The sequence below is a fragment of the Manacus candei genome, unplaced genomic scaffold (genome assembly GCF_025592945.1).
Source record: "Manacus candei isolate 608988 ecotype Guabito, Panama unplaced genomic scaffold, ASM2559294v1 h1tg000018l, whole genome shotgun sequence".
NCBI classification, from domain to species: Eukaryota; Metazoa; Chordata; class Aves; order Passeriformes; family Pipridae; genus Manacus; species Manacus candei.
Genome location: NW_026138066.1, coordinates 17067039 through 17086466, shown reverse-complemented (window position 1 = coordinate 17086466; position 19428 = coordinate 17067039). Strand labels below are relative to the sequence as shown.

General features: G+C 41.8%; 2 protein-coding genes across 10 annotated transcripts in view; one reads left to right on the top strand and one right to left on the bottom strand.

Annotated features, from left to right (window-relative positions):
• ERC1 (ELKS/RAB6-interacting/CAST family member 1) overlaps positions 1-13579 on the bottom strand; it is a 290099-nt gene extending 276520 nt beyond the window's left edge. For 6 of the 9 annotated variants that reach the window (XM_051784915.1, XM_051784918.1, XM_051784919.1 and 3 more), the window contains exons 1-2: positions 13229-13352; positions 1972-2794 (exon numbers count right to left, since the gene is read on the bottom strand). In XM_051784915.1, the coding sequence (XP_051640875.1) occupies positions 1972-2640 (669 nt within the window). In that variant the 5' untranslated portion in view covers positions 2641-2794; positions 13229-13352. Of the gene's footprint in view, positions 1-1971; positions 2795-13228; positions 13354-13443 lie in introns of those variants that run through there. The other 3 variants (XM_051784921.1, XM_051784922.1, XM_051784916.1) reach the window with 2 other exon arrangements.
• An 83-nt stretch (positions 13580-13662) lies between these two features.
• Positions 13663-19428, top strand: part of RAD52 (RAD52 homolog, DNA repair protein) — a 40373-nt gene continuing 34607 nt past the window's right edge. Inside the window, exon 1 of the mRNA XM_051784980.1 lies at positions 13663-13764. The gene's annotated coding sequence lies outside the window, so the exon portion shown is untranslated. The remainder of the gene's footprint in view (positions 13765-19428) is intronic.

The following is a 19428-nucleotide window of genomic DNA, read 5'->3' as shown; positions in this document are numbered from 1 at the left end:
TATTTTTGGACCAAAGTTATACAATTCTACCAGTGTGGTAGTAATTACAGTGATTGCCTTGAGAACAGCAGCCTAGAAATATCTGTAAATGTTTAATTAGGGGATAAAGGAAAGACAAGAAAAAAAAATCTAAGAGTAATCACTGTTCTCTAATCTATTCATATTTAGTAATTGCTTAATCCCTTCTAAACCATATACTCATTGGATTTTTCTTGTAAGATATTGAAAGCATCTTCAAATGTCAAAACTGATTTCAGAAAAAAAAAAAAAGTTACTATATTCCAAGACATTCTCTTCAATATGAAAACAGGACTAAAACCGAAAAGAATTTGAGAATTAAAAGACTTACCTGCAACAAAGAGCACCAGAAAGTTGAGTGAATGGCATTCCATGTATTATGATCCTAGTACTGTACCACTCTAACTAAAATTTTCACTGTATTACTCCTTCTAAAGAAGTCCAACTTTTACAATAGAAATTATTTAACTGCAGGTTTTCTGCACTCCAAGAAGACATATGAAAATGGATACGAAACGTCACACACCTTAACAAACCCCACATCGTAACACTTACCATTTAGCAAGAATACAGCTGTAAAACCACATGACAGGTTCATTAAATTATTTCTTACTACCTTGGGAAAAGCAACTTACTTTCTTCAACTAAGTTCTTCAAGAAGTGAAAAGAAAATTGCAGACATATTCAGTGTAGCAGAGTACCATTAACCAAAAGGAATTAACTATTTAAGACAGGTCACCCGAAAGTAGAGTACAACATGTGGAGTACTACCAGCACTATCCTTTTCCTCCAACAGTTTCCCCTCTCCCTTCTACCTTCTAAAGTAAACCTTACAAAAAGTGTTCCCTAAAATAGCAACTATACCTTAAGAGCTACAAGAACATGATCACGCTTAAATACGGAAACTATTTCATTAAACATTCTTGGATATTTAAAAAGCTCAGTAGAGAAAGTAATTTTGCCATGGTGGAAGCTGACTTACATTTCAGGGAACTTTTGAAGCTGGGTGCCAGGCCCATTTTTCATTGAGAGTGGTGAGTTTTATGACCTGAGAGTCCAGAGAGATGCCTTACTAACATTTGGCCAGAAACAACTGAAGAGGAGGACGCTAACTCAAAGACAAGTAGTTACTTCAGGATTAAGATAGCAAGAAGGTCTAGGTGAGAAAACTTGAAAAAAGCTTTTAATAAGTGGAACAGACTACAAAGAGACCTCAACTTTAATCAGCCTCTCAGTTTTATTCTAAGTTGGAGATGCTTTTAAGATGGACAAGACAAAAGACCCAGACGCCCCAGACTCTCTGTTCTTCTGCCTATTCTGTAACTAGCCAGACCACTACAAAAAAACTCATAGGGTGTTCTGTGAGAGTTGCACAACAAGATACACACAGCTTATAATAAAAAAGCAGATGAGCATGTAGAAAACAGTGTTACTTAAATGTAGCCAAGAACACAATTTATATCTGTGTGTGAAAACTGCAGGTCTGGAGTTTTCCGTCTAAAGTAAGACCAGTGTAACCTGAACTTTGTTTTAAGGGCAATCCATCAAAATTCAGCAACAGTTCAGTTGTATTTGGGGTCAGCAGTTAGTACATTCTGCATCTCAGAGGTAATTACCTCTGAGATACATTACCTCTTCAAGAGGTAAACGGTACGAAAATATTAATTATGAACAGGGTAACATAATTTCCCAAGGAAACCACGTGGTTAGCACCAGTCCCAGGAAAAAAACCCACATGACACCCAAGGAGAGACAGGCACTCAAGAGGTGGCTTACGAGTCTGACAAGAAACATTTAAAAAAGAGGCTTGCAAGTTGAAAACACGTCTTACCCACATCAATTACCCAAGAAAAGCACTGATCTCATTTAGCTGCTTAAATGTGACATGCAAGTTTATTAAACTCATTTAATCACGCCACCACGCTAACACAACCGTGACATTAGATGACAAACCTGGTTTTCTTCTTGCAAAACTCTATACTGTTCCTTCCAAATGGTGATTTTCGACGCTTCATCTTTCCTCAGAGCTCTCTCCTTTTTTAGCTCAGGGCTCCAGAAGGTCTTGATGCTATTCATGGAAGAACTCAGCTTGCTTTCCTTCACCTCCACGTCCTTGCGAAGCAGATCGTTTTCCCTCAGCACTTCTTTGAGCTGTGTCTGCAGATCCATGATGGTGTTATCCCTGGCCTGGCGCAGCGAGTGAGGCACAGTGGATGCCATGCTCACCGGGGGGAGGTGGTGCTCCCCAAACGCGATGGTATCGCTGGCAACTCCACTCGTGGCGATGTTAGGGCTGCTCCCCATCGCAGTCATCCTAACACCGTAAGGCAGCCGCCCCCCAGAGCGGCCCAGAGTCATGGTGCTTTTCGGGGTGTCTGCACCCACGTTCTCGTGGTCACTTAGATACATAGGGCCAGACGTGGCATAGGCAGCGTTTAAGGACTGGATATTTTCCATGGAAAGGGTTTTCCCACTGCCACCCCCAGTACTACTCCCAGAGCTGCCTCCTGTGCTGTTGGTTCGACGATGGCCCAGGCGTGGTGACCGTGGCAGCCTCGGTGAACGCCCTGGGCTCTGGGTGCTGGGCTCGACCTTCCCCACGGACCGAGCACTTCCATACATGATTAAGCTGGTGGTGTGAGGCAATCAGATAGGCAAAAATCAGGAATGAGAGAGTTCTTCAGTGGTTATAAGTCAACTTAAGGCCAATCACAACTTATAACAGATCCAGTTGTCCATCTTCAAAGTCACATGCTCATGATGTTCAGGACCATATCTGTATCAATAAGAATAACATATTAAAAACTGTATCAGTAAGAGCAACAAATTAAATACCTAGCTTATCATCAAATGTTTTGTCCTGCATTGGAATAAAGTGTATTCTACTACCTTTGTACTTCTACAATATCTTTTCAATTTCCACTCACAGAAAAGCAATCTTATATTTAAACTCAAAAAGTAACTTCTATTTTTGTTTTTCTGTTGTTATATTATCACAGTAAAGAAGTAAGGGAAAGAGAATCCATCAATTTTCAAGCCAAAATTTTGTTGGTCATGATCTAACTCTACAGAAGCCATCTAATCTTTTCCTCTGTTTCTCATCAGCCCTAATTCTTTACCTATTACCTTTCTGAGTAAGAGAAAATAAAAATTTAAAGCCCACTGAGTAGTATATTTTTCCTTCAAGCGCTGCTAGCTTCCATAGGACACAATTTCGAAACCCTTGAGCTGTGAAAATAATCCTGCAAATGGGAAGACAGGATGGACTGAAATGACTCTGATCATGATCTTGACTACCAGGTCACATTCGAGTTGCTGTCAGCCTTTCTTCAAACACAGAAGTCAGAACCAAAACTCAGAGTAATCATGAAATCACTACTGACCACAGAGCTTAAGCAAGTAGAGATGCAACTCCAAAAGAACAGCAATCACACAGCAATGGAACCAACAAGGTTAAGAGGAACAAGAAAATCAAACCTCCACTGAAAACAAGTTCTGGTCTTTTGTTTTTTCTCAAACTAAAATAACTCAAATCTTCGTTCAGCTTAAGAAAAGATTTCACTTGAAACATGCTTTTCATTAACCAGCTCAGATTAATCCCATGAAATAATATTCCAACAGCAGGGACTTGAAACACAGGACAGTATGACATCATCATGCTGCTGTTCCTTCTCCCCTCTACTTTTTCATTAAACAAGAACTCTGGCAGCACATGCAATAAAACTCCTTATTTTTGCACTGCAATATGATGCTGCTGTACAAGTGCTGGCAGGGAACTCTTTAGTACAGGGGCACAGGGCTGGGACTGTGATTAGTAGTCAAGATCCAGCGGAAAAGCAAGAGACAGGGAAGAAATCCATTCCTGTGACTAAACTACTGCACCAAAGAACCACTCCCACTATACAGTTCTCTTCCCCCTCCTCCTACTTTTTTCCAGTGTAAACTATTTCTTGTAAATGTTGGGCTCAACTGAAATAAAAGCTAGAACATTGAAACATTCCTGATCACCACAGATGAAAGAATATTGGGCAATGTCTAAAGAGCAGCAGCACCTTATATATCCCAACATCTTTCCTTTCACACCAGCTTTTATCTAACTGCCCCCTCTGTTCAGAAGCTAGATATTCAGAATCAATTTTTTCAAATCCTATAGCATGTTAGTGAGATAATAATTGGGCAAGCAGATTAAAGACTAAGTTTAAAAGAGGAATACACTTACAAAATATAGAAATAGTGCAAGTGGGTGGAGGGGAAGAAAAAAAACCAATATTGCAGAAAATACTGGAAGGGAAAAAAGTAAAAGCCCAATGAAGAAAAGATACAGCATTTTTCCTTTCAGAGCAAAAAGTTAGTAAAGGAAAAGATACAGCAAGAAATAGTTTTAAAATGTTTAGTTGAAATTTTAAATGGAAAACTAGATCAGAATAAGCCAACATTTTTTCATTTTCACACAATTTCATAGAAGATACAATGGCATGAGCAGTTTTACAAAGCTTATGGAAGCTGATACTGTTTTGCGAGCAGTTCAAGACATTCAAGTGCTCGCTCCCTTTTTTTTAAACAAGAAAAGCTAGCAACAATATTGCTACAGAATATTTTAAAACACATACATAAAGGAAAACAGGCCAAGGAAAGACAACCAGCAGCATTAATAATTGAAATTACCTACCAAAGCAACACCTACAGATTTATTTTTTTAACACTAGTTACATTTCTTCTATTTCAACTCTATATCCTTATGCAAAACAGTACAGAAATATAAACTATGTAACAAAGTCTACACTGTTCCACTGAAGTTGCTTCAATAAGCAAGACACTGTGCCCCAGATCTGGAAGAAAAACACTTCTTCCAAACAGAAAGGCTATTTCAGACTAGTCTCACTGTTTGAGATATCAAAATGCTAAAAATGCTGCTGTGACACCACTTGAGCTCTCAAAACAAGTCAGATATGATTTCTTAGATGCTCCATAAAGTACATTCAACTGAGAGCCTTGCATTCATGAGGATTCTCTTGAAAATTAATCCAAATCACAACACTTAATTCATTTGCTAAAAACTCACCACAGTAAGTCAGTGCAAACACTCATTCACTTAACAGCTTTAAATGAGTTTAACTTGAATCAAGAGATCAGATGTGTTTTACTACATGAGTTTCAGTTTCCCCCAAAACCACTAAGTGTAAAAGCTGCTGGAAGTACATCACTGTTGCACACAGAAGTATCACCTGGTAAAGCCCTTAACGGAACACAAGAGGAGCACAAAAGTTTTTAGATTATTTCTAGTGAGTTCATCACCCTCAAAATAGGAAATCTCACGGAATTGCTTTCTCTTTGCTTTAGCAAATGTTTTGTTGAACTATTAATACTTTTCAAAGACTGAAATTGGCTGATACCCTTGACAGAAAAGCAGCTTCCCAGGCAGCTGCAAGGAGCTGGTACCACAGCAGGTGCTGAGCAGGAAGCATCTCCAATTATACTGGGCAGGCAGGTGAGCTCTCATCCACCCTAAGTGGAAACACTGTGCTAATTCAGCTCTAAGCTTTGTTTCACAGGTAGGCACCATCCTGTCTGCTTCTCCACAAACATCAGATAATTCAAGCTATGAAAGCCAACTGCTAGAAATAGCTGTTGATCAGGGTTATGGGAAGGATTCCCAGAGCTGGCACCAATGAAACTCAGGGAGAACAACTCTACTCTCACTGCCCTGCCTTACACTGCATCCACTTTTCAAACCAAAGCAATAGATTGAGAAGAGAAGTAGTCTCTGGAAAGAGGCAAATGTAACCCTCCAGTATTTTTCTTGAATAACAACTTTGATTACACCATTGTTAGGCTTCAAAGTTGTGAATATACCAAGTGTTAACTAAATACACCCTTCCACACATGCAGCCAGTTTCAGTCTTTTCACTGACACAGAGATTTGCTGTGGTTCAAGCAAAAAAAAAAAAAAAGTTACAAAATAAATCTTAACTCTTTTTTTCCCCCCTGTTTTTTTTCTAGTAGCATTTATCCCCAGTCATATCAATTTGTTGTAGAAGCAAATATTAAGACAATTAAGCTAGGAAAAACATCTTTCATCCTGGAAACAGCAAAGTGAAGGAAGCAACAAAAAAGTCTATTCTTATTCACAGCACCAATTAATCAGGAAGAAGAAAGAACTCTATTTTTCCGCTTGGAATCCAAGCAAAAGTATATGGAAGACTTCTTTCAGATAACAACATAACCAGAAAAGTTGAGAGTTTTTCAATATTCTGACCCACAGTAGCATTTTACCAGGAATCTCAGAAGAATGATCTCCTATCTTTCATGAGGCCAACATGCAGCACTGTTACTATTTTCCTCTTCTACTCTGACTCTAATTTTAGTCACAAATAAATCATCCCTTAACCTTACAAGATGGTGGTAACCACAAGGAACACTGTCCAACTGGGACATGAACGTGCAAACCACCTTCCCCTTGCAAGCTCTCCTGCAGGTTTCAAAAAACTTTGGTCTTTTCTGCCAGTATAGGAACCTTTACCCAAGATTACAAAGAAAGAGACTATAAACTGCAAGTGTTTAAAAAACCAAAACAGCTGAAGCCAGTGCTAAACCATTTTCCCTCAAAGGTAGCTTGCATACCTTTAAATTTATGAAACACAACTCTCATGTTCACTGTTCAATAAGAGAACAAAAAATTCCAAAGAGTATCCTATCTGCAAGCCAAATTAAAAAAAAATTCAAGTCAGCCCAAGCAAAAACTTCATATAGATATCTAGAAAGTGGCACAGCAGCTTTGCAAGTACAAAGATATATGACTGACCTGCTTTAGTATTAGTGGAAAATGCTATCTAGTGATTATGGAAAAGGTGGAAAGAAGGACTATCAGAAAAACAGGCAAAAATTACACAGTACTGTAGAAAAAGGTTTGAAAAAGGACAGTTATGAACACATTTTCTGCATGAAAATGTTAAGATAAATTAACAGTACATTCTGCCTGAATGCCAGCTAACAAAAATGTCTTCTCAGACCATAGGTGAGTGTCCAAAAAACACTCAGAGACAGACACCATGAACTGTGGAAAAAGTTTAAAATCTGGCAGGAGACATTTAGATGTACTGCAGTGCAATTTATTTCATTACAATAACCTGGTCAGCCAGTGAAAAGCAATGGAGAATTAAGCTTCCTTCAAAACAGCAGAGCAGCTACCAACCCAATAAGTACACCAATATCCAGACCCATCCACACTGAAAACAGTGATTCAAAGCAGCCCAAAAGCTGCATCAGGCCCTGGCACACGGAAAGAACAGTAAAAAGCCACCTGCACAACTTCACGCAGATTTACTTGTAAGGCAATTATGACATAAGAGAGAGCAGGAATAGGAACATGGGTCTTGTCAAAGATCTGATGGTTTTCAATAAAAAGGTTGTATTCAGGCATAGTAGAAATGTAAGAAATTCTGCAGGGATCACATCAACATCAACTTCACTATGAAGAATCCAATAAAATGAGATGTGTTTACCAATGCTGTCACACTCAGCCCCTATATGTAGTATTTTATGTGAACCAATGGCTCAGAAAGCAGACATTCCTGGCTACAGCTGACAGAAAACAGAAGATTCATTAACAGAGAGTTTTGTTAACCTCTGGAGGATCTCTCTGTCATATAAATATATAATGCCTTTCATATCTCCCTCTATTCCAGGACAAATACTAATACCACAGTAACTACTTCTACGGAAGCAAGCAAACAAATACACAACAACATACTGCAGAAATACAGGAAAAACCCGGCTTACATTTGTCAAAACAAAAAAGAAATTTGGAATAACTTCTGCAGCCTTCAGCAAGTAACATTTCCTCTGAATTTCTTTCCTGCAGTTTCTGTTCAGGACTGATACCAGCTGACAGACAGCAACATCTATGGAGACAACTCCTTAACAGTATCACTGCCTGATAGTCGGGAATGGGGCAGTGGGATCACACACCAGGCAGGCAAGCACAACTCTAGTGCCTCCCAGCAGCATACTGGAAGCCATCTATCCAGCTTCCAGAAGACAGAACTTCTTGTCCCACCGACTCCTGTCTGCACAAGGAAAGCTCTGAACGTCGGTTTTATAATAGAAGCAAAGTCAGCCTTCACAAGAGGCGTCTTAATCTGATAAAGGTCTGCAGCAGACACATTAGGCTTCATTAACAGAGGTAGCAATTGTTGCCATTTACATAATTCACACCCGGAGAGCTAATCACAAATAAGGATGACTGGATTACTCAGCAGGACGTGGACTACGGAGTAGCACCGGGAGGAGAAGGGGGTAGAAAAGGTAGAATTCCAAAAAAAGGAAAAGCTTGTATTCCAATAAAACCCTGCCAGATATCTTTACCCTGGAACCCAGACAGTGGGTATAATGAGAGAACTGACATGATTCACAACTTAGAGGTGTCTTAATCAAGAGAAACATTGAATTCCTGTTACTTCCTAGTGCACACCACCACAGTTACCAAAGCTATGGCTGCTATGTTACTTTTTATATAAAGTCTGAAGCCTTTGACTTAGGGCTTTATTACAGATTTCAGTTTTGACTAGTTTTGGAAGGTAAGAAAGCTCACTAATTTTCATGATAATTTAACGACTATTACACACAAAAAAGACAGAAGAAAGTTTACTCTGGAAACTGCTTGCAAGCCAACCAGTGCTGGACACAAGGCATTGAACCCATGGAATTCAGGGTTGTTTATCTTTATCAAAATATCCTCGTGGCTGTAAGAAAGCAAGAAAGCAAAAGGGATGAATGAAATTAAGACAGAAAGAAGCCAAAAAAGTAACTGTTCATATTAGGATTGATTCTCATTCCTAAATAGCACATAAACAGAAGCCCAAGCGCTGCCATCTGTTTATATCCAATCCTTTTTAAAAGCTGCAGGATAGTGGTGGTGGTTGGTTTGTTTTTTTAAATTGAGTTCACCTACTTGCACATCTGCCAGGTTCACTGAATGTAGCAGTGCCTTTGTTCTGTCTCACCAAACATAAGATGGGAATTGATATATTCTCCCCCACGTACACAACAGAGAAGTCTTCCCAGAACAGCATCTCAAAAATCCCCAATAATCTTGAGATGACTTTGACATATTAAAAAAACCATGTTTTGTAAAAGGCAGGTCATCAACCCCGACCCTAACATTTTGAGGAAAAAAACCAGCAGTCATTTGTCAAGAGAGTGTTTTGTTTCTAAACATAAAGTGACATTCCTGTTACAGTTTTTTCATTTGAAAGGTTAGCATAAATGGTACCCATACACTTTAAATCACCACAGAACATGGAACCATCTTGATGACCCATCCTTTTTAGATACCACTCTGCTTCCTATTCCTACAAGATAGCCCATCCAGAAAACACTACCTGTGAGTCTCTAAACAAGAGCCAGAAATACTCATCAGCTTCCTAGTTAATTTGTCTCCCACAAGTATACAATTCCTTTCATGAGATCTACTTCCTCAACACGGAACACAGAACATATTCGACTGTACAACAGTTTCTTTGCAAAAGCAGATTTAACTGACATCAAGTTTTGTTTCTTATAACTTCCATAAGTGTTGATATCAGCATAAAGGGTACACTTCCACCACCAGAGCTTCATTCCCTTATATCTTCTTTCCCCAAATACAAGACCACAAAAACAAAAGACTTACTGTTATTATAGCAAATAAATCTATTTCAGCTAAACCTTTATTTACTCATATTTATATACTCTTTCTGATATGCCACTTGCATATAAGGATTTTTTCTTCAAGCTCTGGAAGTCAGTCTCAGCTTGAGGCAGAACATGAGGCACTACTGATATTTCTAAAGGCCTTTCTTCATCTCCCTTGTCAGACTTCAGTGGTTCTGCACCCAGCGTACTGAGTCAACCCAGTCACTAAATTTGGGTGGCACAAGCAAGTTCTTTCTGTTCTGGCTGCTGTGCACAAACAGAAGCTTCTCTGTCTTCCTCCAGAGACTGGAGCACATACTGATTAACACTACCTGGACATCACACTGAAAGGCTTCCCAGGTGTGGCAGAAGTCTTGGACACTGCCTCAGCACATATTCTCTCCCTGATTGAATCTGTTACAGAAGGATTAGCACATGGTGCAGATATGACCATTCTCAAACTGCTTCTTGCCTGGGTTTACCAGAGACTGGACCCACATTGTCCCTCCCTGCCCTACCTTCTTAACACTGACATGTGGGTAGGCTGGGTAGGTGCATCACCATTTGTATTGTGCAGTGACTGGGACATAATTATAAGTCTCTAAATTTAAAGCAGATGTGAGAAAAAAAATTACCACGTGCCCTTCCTCTTTTGAAACAAGGTCCAAATCACAAAAAGCAACAGGAGCCAGAACCCACACATATCACTTCCTAGTGATAAACTGATTAAAATAATTCTCACTCTTCTAACTACCTAAAATATTGAAGACCTGTGCATGTTAATTTTCTGTCACCGTATGGTTAGTTTATAGCCTGAATTTCAGAGTATGAAGTCAGTAAATACTACGTGTTTGTAACCATGGCTGTTTCTCTCTTCCCTACAGGTGGCACAAACCCAACAACCCCCTTTCTAACAGCTGAAACAAAATGCTAAAAGCAATAAAGATATTTCAGAAGCCCAGAAGGACCTAGAAGCACTAGTGAATCCATGCAGACAGACAGCCTAAAGTCACCATGGGTAACATCACTGAGCAAGACAAAGCACACTCCAGCTACAGAAATTCCATCATAATCTCGCCCTGACAACAAAGTTGCATTAACAATATTGATATAAATCATATACTAGAAAACACCACTTTTGCTAAGTCAGCACTGGATTTCCTAGGATCTCCTGCTCTACCTGTGCCATACAGCAGTCCACTGCATGCCACAGAGTTAAACTCTTGGCTTAAACAGGCAGCAATGGATAGAATCCTCCTCACCCAGGGTGCTCTTATGGTAGAGTAGCCAGCAAGGGTCAAGAAGACACATTGCTGTTTTAGTTTTAGCAATTACTTTAAAAGCCACATGCACTCCTCCATACTTACATCTCTGATCAAACCATACTCAGCTAAAACAAGCCAGACCCTCTAAACATAACACACTTTATCAGTGGCTTAGACAGGTAAGTGTTGTAACAAATCTCTCACACAAAAGAGAGGATTTGGGGGGGAACAGGCTTGAAAATAGGGAGGAGGGATAACAATGGGAGAGTATCCTGCTTCACAAATAAGGAATAATCGTGAGGAACTCACACGCTGCTTACAATAGTATGGTGAAATATTTCTATTCATACAGCAGCACAGATAAATGCTTCCAGGAACTGAGAAAGGGATAGACTCAGAGGGGAAAAAAAAAACCAAGTAAACACACCAAATCACAAAAGCCCCTCAAAAAGCCAACCAGGGTTTCTTTCATCACCACGATTTGCAATTCAGCAAAAAATGTACAGGTCATGTAAATACAAAATCTGCTTTTTTTGCTAGTCAGGCCATTAGTCACATATTACAGATGAAAAGTTATGTGAACAAAATCTCAAAAAAGCTCGTGACAGGATCAAAAAGAATGTTAAAAATTATGAAAAACACGATGCTTTAGTATAGCCCAGATAGCAGGCTTTCTTCAGTTTAGGCTTCTGCTAACATCTTTACAGTGATTTAATTACAACTAAATTGGTTTCCCAGAAGTGGTGAAGAAAGTTCACATTATGTCAAATATTATGATAAATTCACATTTCACTCAGCAGATCCCAAACTTTTTCAAGGTGCAGCCTCTCTTGCAGTTTGATGGATTCAGACAAGTCCAAAATTCTGGATGACACAGTAAAGCCACAGACTTGACTGTTCTACAAACTGCTGTTCTGTCATAAAAGTTCTGAATTGTGCTTCCAGAACTGAACTACATTCAGTACAGCAGTTAACTAAACAACTACTGATTTAATCCAAATATTTCATTACTGAAAAAAATTCCACTCTTGTACTACCAACTCTAGTCACAGCAGCACGGGCAAGGTGGTGATTTCTCTCTTCCCATCCTATTTGAAATGGCTGTGAGGGTGCTGACTCATAAGTGACCCTGAATCGGGGCACACATCTGAGCTGCTGCAGTTTTCAACACAAACTCCAGTAGCATGTCAGGTTGTGGCTCAGGAGGAGATGTGTGTTCAGCCACCTACGGCTACAGACGCCGTAATCTCAGGGAGGAAAGGAGGGCAGGCAGCTGGCGGAGGTTACTGCTGGAGTCACCTTAGCCCAGCTGGCCATTGTTTGAGAATTACAACCCTACAGCCAAACCCGGCAACTTTTTTGTGGTTACAGCCTGTCGGATTTGAGGTAACATGTTATCCAGCTGCAACCACCCCACGCGCATCACCGTGGCCCCCCAGACACGCATTGTTCTTCAGAACAATCCTATTTCTATCCATTTGCTTTCATTCCCTTGGCTCCTGTAATGCTTCCCCCCACACACACCAACACCCCCGTAGGTGTTTCTTTACATCTTTTCTTCGCATCTCCCAGTCTCTCCCATTTCCACCGGGGCTTCACTTCGAACCATTTCACACCAGCTCGGCACGAACCACAACGTGAACTTCCAGGGTGCACAGCCGACACTCCAGGTAAAATAAATTGCAGACTTCCTAACTGAGATTCGGAGCTCACGCTACCAACGAGGCAGCTGTGGAAGGGCAGCAATTCGTGACACGGGCTCCAGGATGGCAGCAGATCCAGAAACAAAGCACCGTGTCAGCTGACGCTCACCCCGTAGTAGAGGCGATAAAATACACGAAACGTGACCGTTCAGCGCTCGCAAGGAAAACACACACGAAAACCCCAACACCGCCACAAGGTCTGGGCAAAAAGGCAGCGCTCCCCATCACCTCGGACTGAGGTGACTGAGACAACAAAAGCGAGCGCTTCCCAAGGACAGACCGAGCGAGGAGGGGCGGAAGAGCACGGCCGGGGAGGGCGAGCGGGCAGCGCAGGAATGACCGACCGTGCGAGGCAGCGCCGGACCGCGCCCGGCCGACGGGCAGTGCCCGGCAGGACGCGGGGTGATGTGGCCGCCCCGCCGCGCTGCCCGGGGCCGTGCCGGGGCCGCCCCGCCCCGCCGCGGGCGGTGACAGCGTGCGGGGCCCGGCGGGGCGAGGCCGCGACCCCCCCGGCCGCCCCCTCCCTCGGCGCGACACAGCCCGCGCACCCCCGCCGGGACCCGCACCCACCTGCGCGGCAGCGCCGCAGCCCCCGGTGGACCCTGCCCGGCCAACGCCGCCGCCGCCGCCGCCGCCGCAGCCCCTGCCCAGCGCGGCGGCTGCTCCCGCAGCTACCGGCGCCCGCAGGCCCCGCCCCGCCCCGGCGCGCTCCCCCCAGCGGCCGCCGAGGCGCGTTAACCCTCCCCGCCCATTCCCGGCGCGGCGCGGGCGGCGCGGCCCCTCACCGGCAGTGTCGGCCCGCGGGCAGCGCAGGGGCAGGGGCCGCGCAGGGACAGGGGCGGCGGCGGCTCCGCCGGGCCCCGCTCGGCGGCTCCGCTCCGCGCCGGTCCCGCCCGCGCGCCCGGCGCGAGACACGCGCAGGCCCCGCCCCCCGGCGCGCGCGCCCGCACGGCCGGGCTCCCCTTCGCCCCGCCCCGCCCGAGGCCCCGCCCCCGCCCCCCGGCGCTGCCGCTCCCCCGGCGAGGTTTGGCCGCTCTGCCGGCCCGTAGCGGCGGCGGCGCCGGGCGGGAAGTGCGAGCGCGGCGAAGGAGCGATTCCCGGCTCAGGTACGGAGGGAACGGGAGAGGGAACGGGAATGGGATCGGGCAAGGGATCGGGCACGGAACTCAACCCGGACCCGCGCCCGAGGCGCGCGCACCTCCTGAGGGAGCCGCCGGCGCGCAGGGCGACTGACCCGCTGCGGGATCCCCACAGTTCCACTGAACTAGGAATTTATTTAATTATTTCGTTAGTATTACAGTATACGTAATAAAATAACAATTAATAAATAATTAATTTAAGGAGCCAGAACCTGCATTAAAGTCCTTAGCCGCTGTTCGCAGGCAACGCTGAAGAGAGGTTATGGCAAATCGGATGGACCTGTGAGATTGCTCAAGGAATGACAGAGTTATTGGCATGTAAATTATCACTTTTTCAATTAGTATCTTGTTGCAAGAAATACCGTTTATATTGTAATTACATTTATCATATTGTATCGTATTATAGATATTATAATATCGTTATCATATCTTACTATATATTATCTATATGTTTTATATATTATATATTATTATATTTTGTACCATACATTACAATTATATTATATATATATATATATATATAATATATATTATCATAATATAGTTCAGACCTCTCACAGCCTGATACCCACTGAGGTCTCGATAACTTGAGCTCCCTTTTCAACTGTAGAAGCACAGAATCCATTTTAAATGCATTCCTGTTAAAGGTAAGGAAGGAAGAGCTTTACCCCGTGTTCATGAATTTCACATAAGTGCATGTTGTCAAGTCTAAAGTGTCCCAAAGAAGGGACACTTGATATTGCCGTCTAAGAAAGCAGAGGGATGAAAATGGATACAGGGTTGCCCGTGCCTGGAGTGTTCTGCCGATTTCAAGTGTAAATGATTTTTCATTTAACAGTAAACAAGTGTCAACCTGGAGCTAAACAGGAAAACAGAGAGCTTCAAAGCTTTGGGGTTTTTGTCCTAACTTAATTAGTGTGTCAGCTTAACAGGGTCCTGCTGCCAGAAGTGTCATCTGTACCTGTAATCACAACGGGGTTTATGATGCACAGTTTGACAGATCTCCCACAGCTCTTGCAGAGTTCACATGTTTCAGTTTCCAGCCTGGATTAATTTCTTGTCATAATTGCATTTGGGAAATCTGCAGCCTTTCCAGTTACAATTGGACAGGCTGCTTTTCCCTTGAAGTCCCAAACCATTACTCTGAGTTAAAAAGCCTGCTGTCTTTCTCTTGCAAGGGCTAAAGTGACTCGTACATAAATGATGTGGATATAAATCAATCTGACAGGCTTTTAGAAAGAAGTACCCACATAAATAATTTACAATATTTGATTAATATTTCTGCCAGGTCTGGCCTCCAGAACGAGCTCCTTTCTTTTAATCCATCTGTATGTATGTGAAACTCGTTTTTGGAGACTGGATTGTTCACTTTTGATTTTGTAACTGTGAGGTGTTGCTGTTTCACACCTGGAAAACAGCTTGTTTGTGAAATAAGTTTCTCTTTTCCTTCAGTTCTACCTTGTAGTGCAACAAAACAGGGCAGGTCTTCCTACAACCCCAGCTCACTGTTGCTGTAGGGAATTCTTTTATATATAATATCATCAAAAGATTATTTGTGCAGACGTACCCTTTAATACCCTGAATGAATTTTTTTTTTGTGCAGAATTGTGAGTTAATGCAAAGAAATTAAGTAGTGCAAGAAGCAGGCTTTATATTCTTGGAAAGCAAATGTATTTCAAATTTAGAATTGTTTGGAACTACCTGTTTCATAAGGTGCTACTGATGCATTTTTAACTAATGAAATTTCGTGGACACTCTGTAAGGCAAAAATGACAATGGGAACTGAATTTTAAAACAGCAAACAAAATTAGGTAGGAAAAGAGTAACTGACACACAACACTGCTATTAAGGAAAATGTTTGGAGGCATAACCAGCAACATTTGAAAAGTATGTAGGCTAAAACACAGCAACATGTGGGTTAAACCAACTAATTTGGACTGGAGCTGGGTTTGTATTTGGTGGGGAAGCAGGGCCCTGAACAACCTCCAATAGTTACACAGATGATTGGTGAACTTGTGACAGCTGTATAAAGGCTGTTATGACAGAAAACTCAGCATAGTGAATAAGGAGCTTTCTCATCCCACATTCCAAAATGCAGGAATTGACCAGGTAGGCTTTGTTTGAGATGTTGGATGTATTCAAAAATTCTTATATAGAAACATTCCTCAACAAAGGCACTGTGTTATTCTGCTAAGCTTCTATAAAGGTAAGGAAGGAGGAGCTTTACCCTGTGTTCATTAAAATGTTAATTAATAAAAATTGTAACCAGGATTAGTGTTTTCTGTTTAGTGCAGGGAGGGGATCATTATCCCAGACATGGCAAACGTAAACCTAGTAGTGCCTGATAAACCTGTGAGTTAAATTATGCTTTTGGAGCCACATGGATTCCACTGGAATAAATGGAACTGCTTGAAGGTGTCAGATGTGACACATGCCCTAACTGAGTAGAAATTGTCATAGTGCTGTTTGTGTGCCTTGAAAGCAAATATAGTTAAATTACTGCAGGTAGCTCAAACTTTCTATGTCTTTTTTATTCTCTTACTACAGAACATAGCCTGAATCAATAAGATGCATCAATAAGGTGTTGGCAGCATCACAGCCCACCCAGTCTCATGACCTCCCCGTGCATTTCATTGTTTAACCTGCTAAACACTGAATATCTTTTTCTTCTGATGAAGTCAGCAGAACATCACCTTGCTGTTCTCAAGTCGTCCAGGTTGTTTGCCTAGAGATAACAGAAGTCAAAATTGAAGAGTTCTGTTGTATGCAGCTTTTCCACAGGCAATTTCATCATCCCTTTTCCACTCTCTTTAACTTTGGTGTAGCTCAGGCCCGTCTTGATTAGGAACGTCTGCCCCATTTATACTTAAAAGCGTTACCTCAGCTTTAGTTTTAGGTAAAGCAGCCTTTGCATAACAGGTAAATCAACTTATAAAGCAGCTTGGAGTTCCCAGAGGAGAGAATACTCCACAGAAATATAAAACTTTTAAAGCTTTTTGCATGTCTTTTGGAGTGATTTGCACCTTAGGTTAAATATGTGGCATTATCTTTAGTGCTTGCTAAATCACTTGTTGCTACACGTGTAACTGTTTGCTCTGGGTGGGCTCAGTGGAACTGCATTGATTAAAGAATGCTAAAGATTTTTACTCAGCTGAACCAAAGCTTCACTGTGAAGGAAACTTACCCTATGGAGAGGATGAGGTTGAATGAAAAGCCCTCTGAAAGTTCACAGTCCATGTCAAAGTCCTTAGATTGTGTGATGCTGTGATTAATTTCTTGGAAGAGCCATGTTCTAGCTGAGTGTTTCCCAAGCTGTGGTACTCACACAATTCGTGGTATGCCAACTATTTTGAAGTGATGCAAAACTGCCTGCTTGCACCTTACACTTGAGGAGAACTGGCAACTGGCTCTCCTAGCACAGGATTAAGGCACAGGGCATGGTTCAAAAGCCTAGTTTGTCAAGACAGAGGGGAACTGATGGGAAAAAGGAGATTTAGGACCAAAATAAATTTTGGGGGGGAGTGGACAGCAGGGTAGAAAGGTGTGTGAGGATGTGTTAATTTAGAAAATTAGAAGTTATGTCCATACAATCATGGAAGGGGAAGGTGTTGCCACCACAGCCCACAGTGGTAGTTGTACCTGAACAGATTAAATTCAGGATTATCTACTCTAGAAGATTGCTTTATTTCCTGCACAGGAATTTGTGTACACACCCAGATTTTTCTCAGCAGCTGCTCCATTCACTACCAGCATACAAATAAATACCTATTTCTAGAGTGCTGTTGAAAATTAATATTTCATCATCTAGTTTCCCAAACCAGAGAATTTTTTTTTTGATCGTGTACCTAATATGTTCGAATTTTAAAGATCAAAATATGGAAGTAGTAAAAGCTGTTAAGTTTCTTTACCTGATCTAGTCTACCCAGATAACATTTTGGAGCACAGTGCAACACCTCTAGTCTTGTGGTGGTTTTTTCTCACTGATAAGAAAACTTCCTGAGAACATTACCAGCTGAACTGAAAGGAATTCCCTGTAAATAATAAGTAATGGTCAGAATCACAGAGGTAATAAATTATAAGTCCTTTAAATTGATGTAAGCTGTTTACGTTGTCCTGCGTACACAGCAAGTCTGTTTGAACTTTAATTTTTAGTATTTCAAGATGGTTTGAAAACAGGGCTTTTTTTAACACTGGTTAATGAGTCAGGCAGTCTCCCTGCACAGTCCTGGCCCTGGAGGGTGTTCGAGGCTCTTTGGCACTCAAGCCAATAGCTTATTATCTACTTTGGTATTAATGTTTCATGTAAGTTAAAATGTTGTGGGGAGAGGGTGGGGTGGGTGAGGAAACAATATTCCACTGAGGAATGGAAGTACCTTGCCTTCCCTAGCTCCTGGCTCTGATACTGAGATAGACTTATAGCTCCATTTGCAGAATTAACTTCTCTCTCTTCCAAACTCCTGCTCTAATAATTTTGATATTGGAGTTCTGTCACTTTGAAATGCTCTGGCAATTGCTTTGAGACCCAGGGCTCTACTGTGCTGCACTTCACCGACTGCAAAACCCACCACATTGCTCTGACAGAGTGTTTGCTTTAAACAAGGCTCACAGCTGAGGCTGTGCCTGCAGGTAAAGCCTGAAACCAAACTGGATTCATACATAATTTGAAGACAAAACACTGACACGTTTTTAAACTGTTTATTGCAAAGAAAGATGTTGCTAGTATTCCCTAGCAGCATCTGATCTGCTGGATTAAAACCATGTGATGTGAAGCTCTTTTCAGTGGGATTCTGTACTTCCTTGTTCTCATTCAGAATCAATTCCCATAACTTATTCAGAACTTTGTTAGGAGTGTATCTCTTTAATAAATTTAGACCGATAATGGTGCACACAATATAAAAACTTAAAGGACTTCAACTGAAACCAGTATTAAGCAATTTTGCATCAAAACACCACCCACCTACTTTGTATAAATTGGTCACAGGGCTATGTAGCAAATGACATTTTGGTCATTGTTTCTTTCCAAGGGATTATAATGATTAAGACCTGATTTAGACTGCTTGGGGCATGAGGGGAGGCAGAGTATTGTTCAAACTTTGATTCCTTTTGCCTCTCACCACACATACTATTTTTTTTCTCTCTACTTGTCTCCCTCCCCATGCAATGAACTCTTTGCTGAAGAGGGGAAATAGCCTGCTTAAATCACAAGTGTTACTCCTGGTAACGTTGCTTTCTATTTGTTCTTTTTCCAAAACCAAACGCATTTACCACAAATTGCAGCTCGCTTCTGACTGAAACACATTCAAGTGGATGAACACTCCACAATTATACAAGTTTTGGACTGAAGGTGAATAATTCTAGCCAACCAAAATTAAGGAGAGTTTTAGCTACACCTGGCATAATTGCCAGTGCTCATACTTGCCCAGGAAACAACCAGTATCCTTCTTCTGAAAATTGTTTGCCAAGTCCTCAGTAAACTTTGGATTTCTTGTTCAGAGACTGGAAAAAAAACTTATTTTAAAAAGTGCTGAAGCTGGAATAGATTAGCAAAGCATAATACCAGCCAGGTTCTGACTGACTGTCAAATCATGGTATTCTCTGGGGGTTTTAGACTTACTCGAACTGTTCTGACAT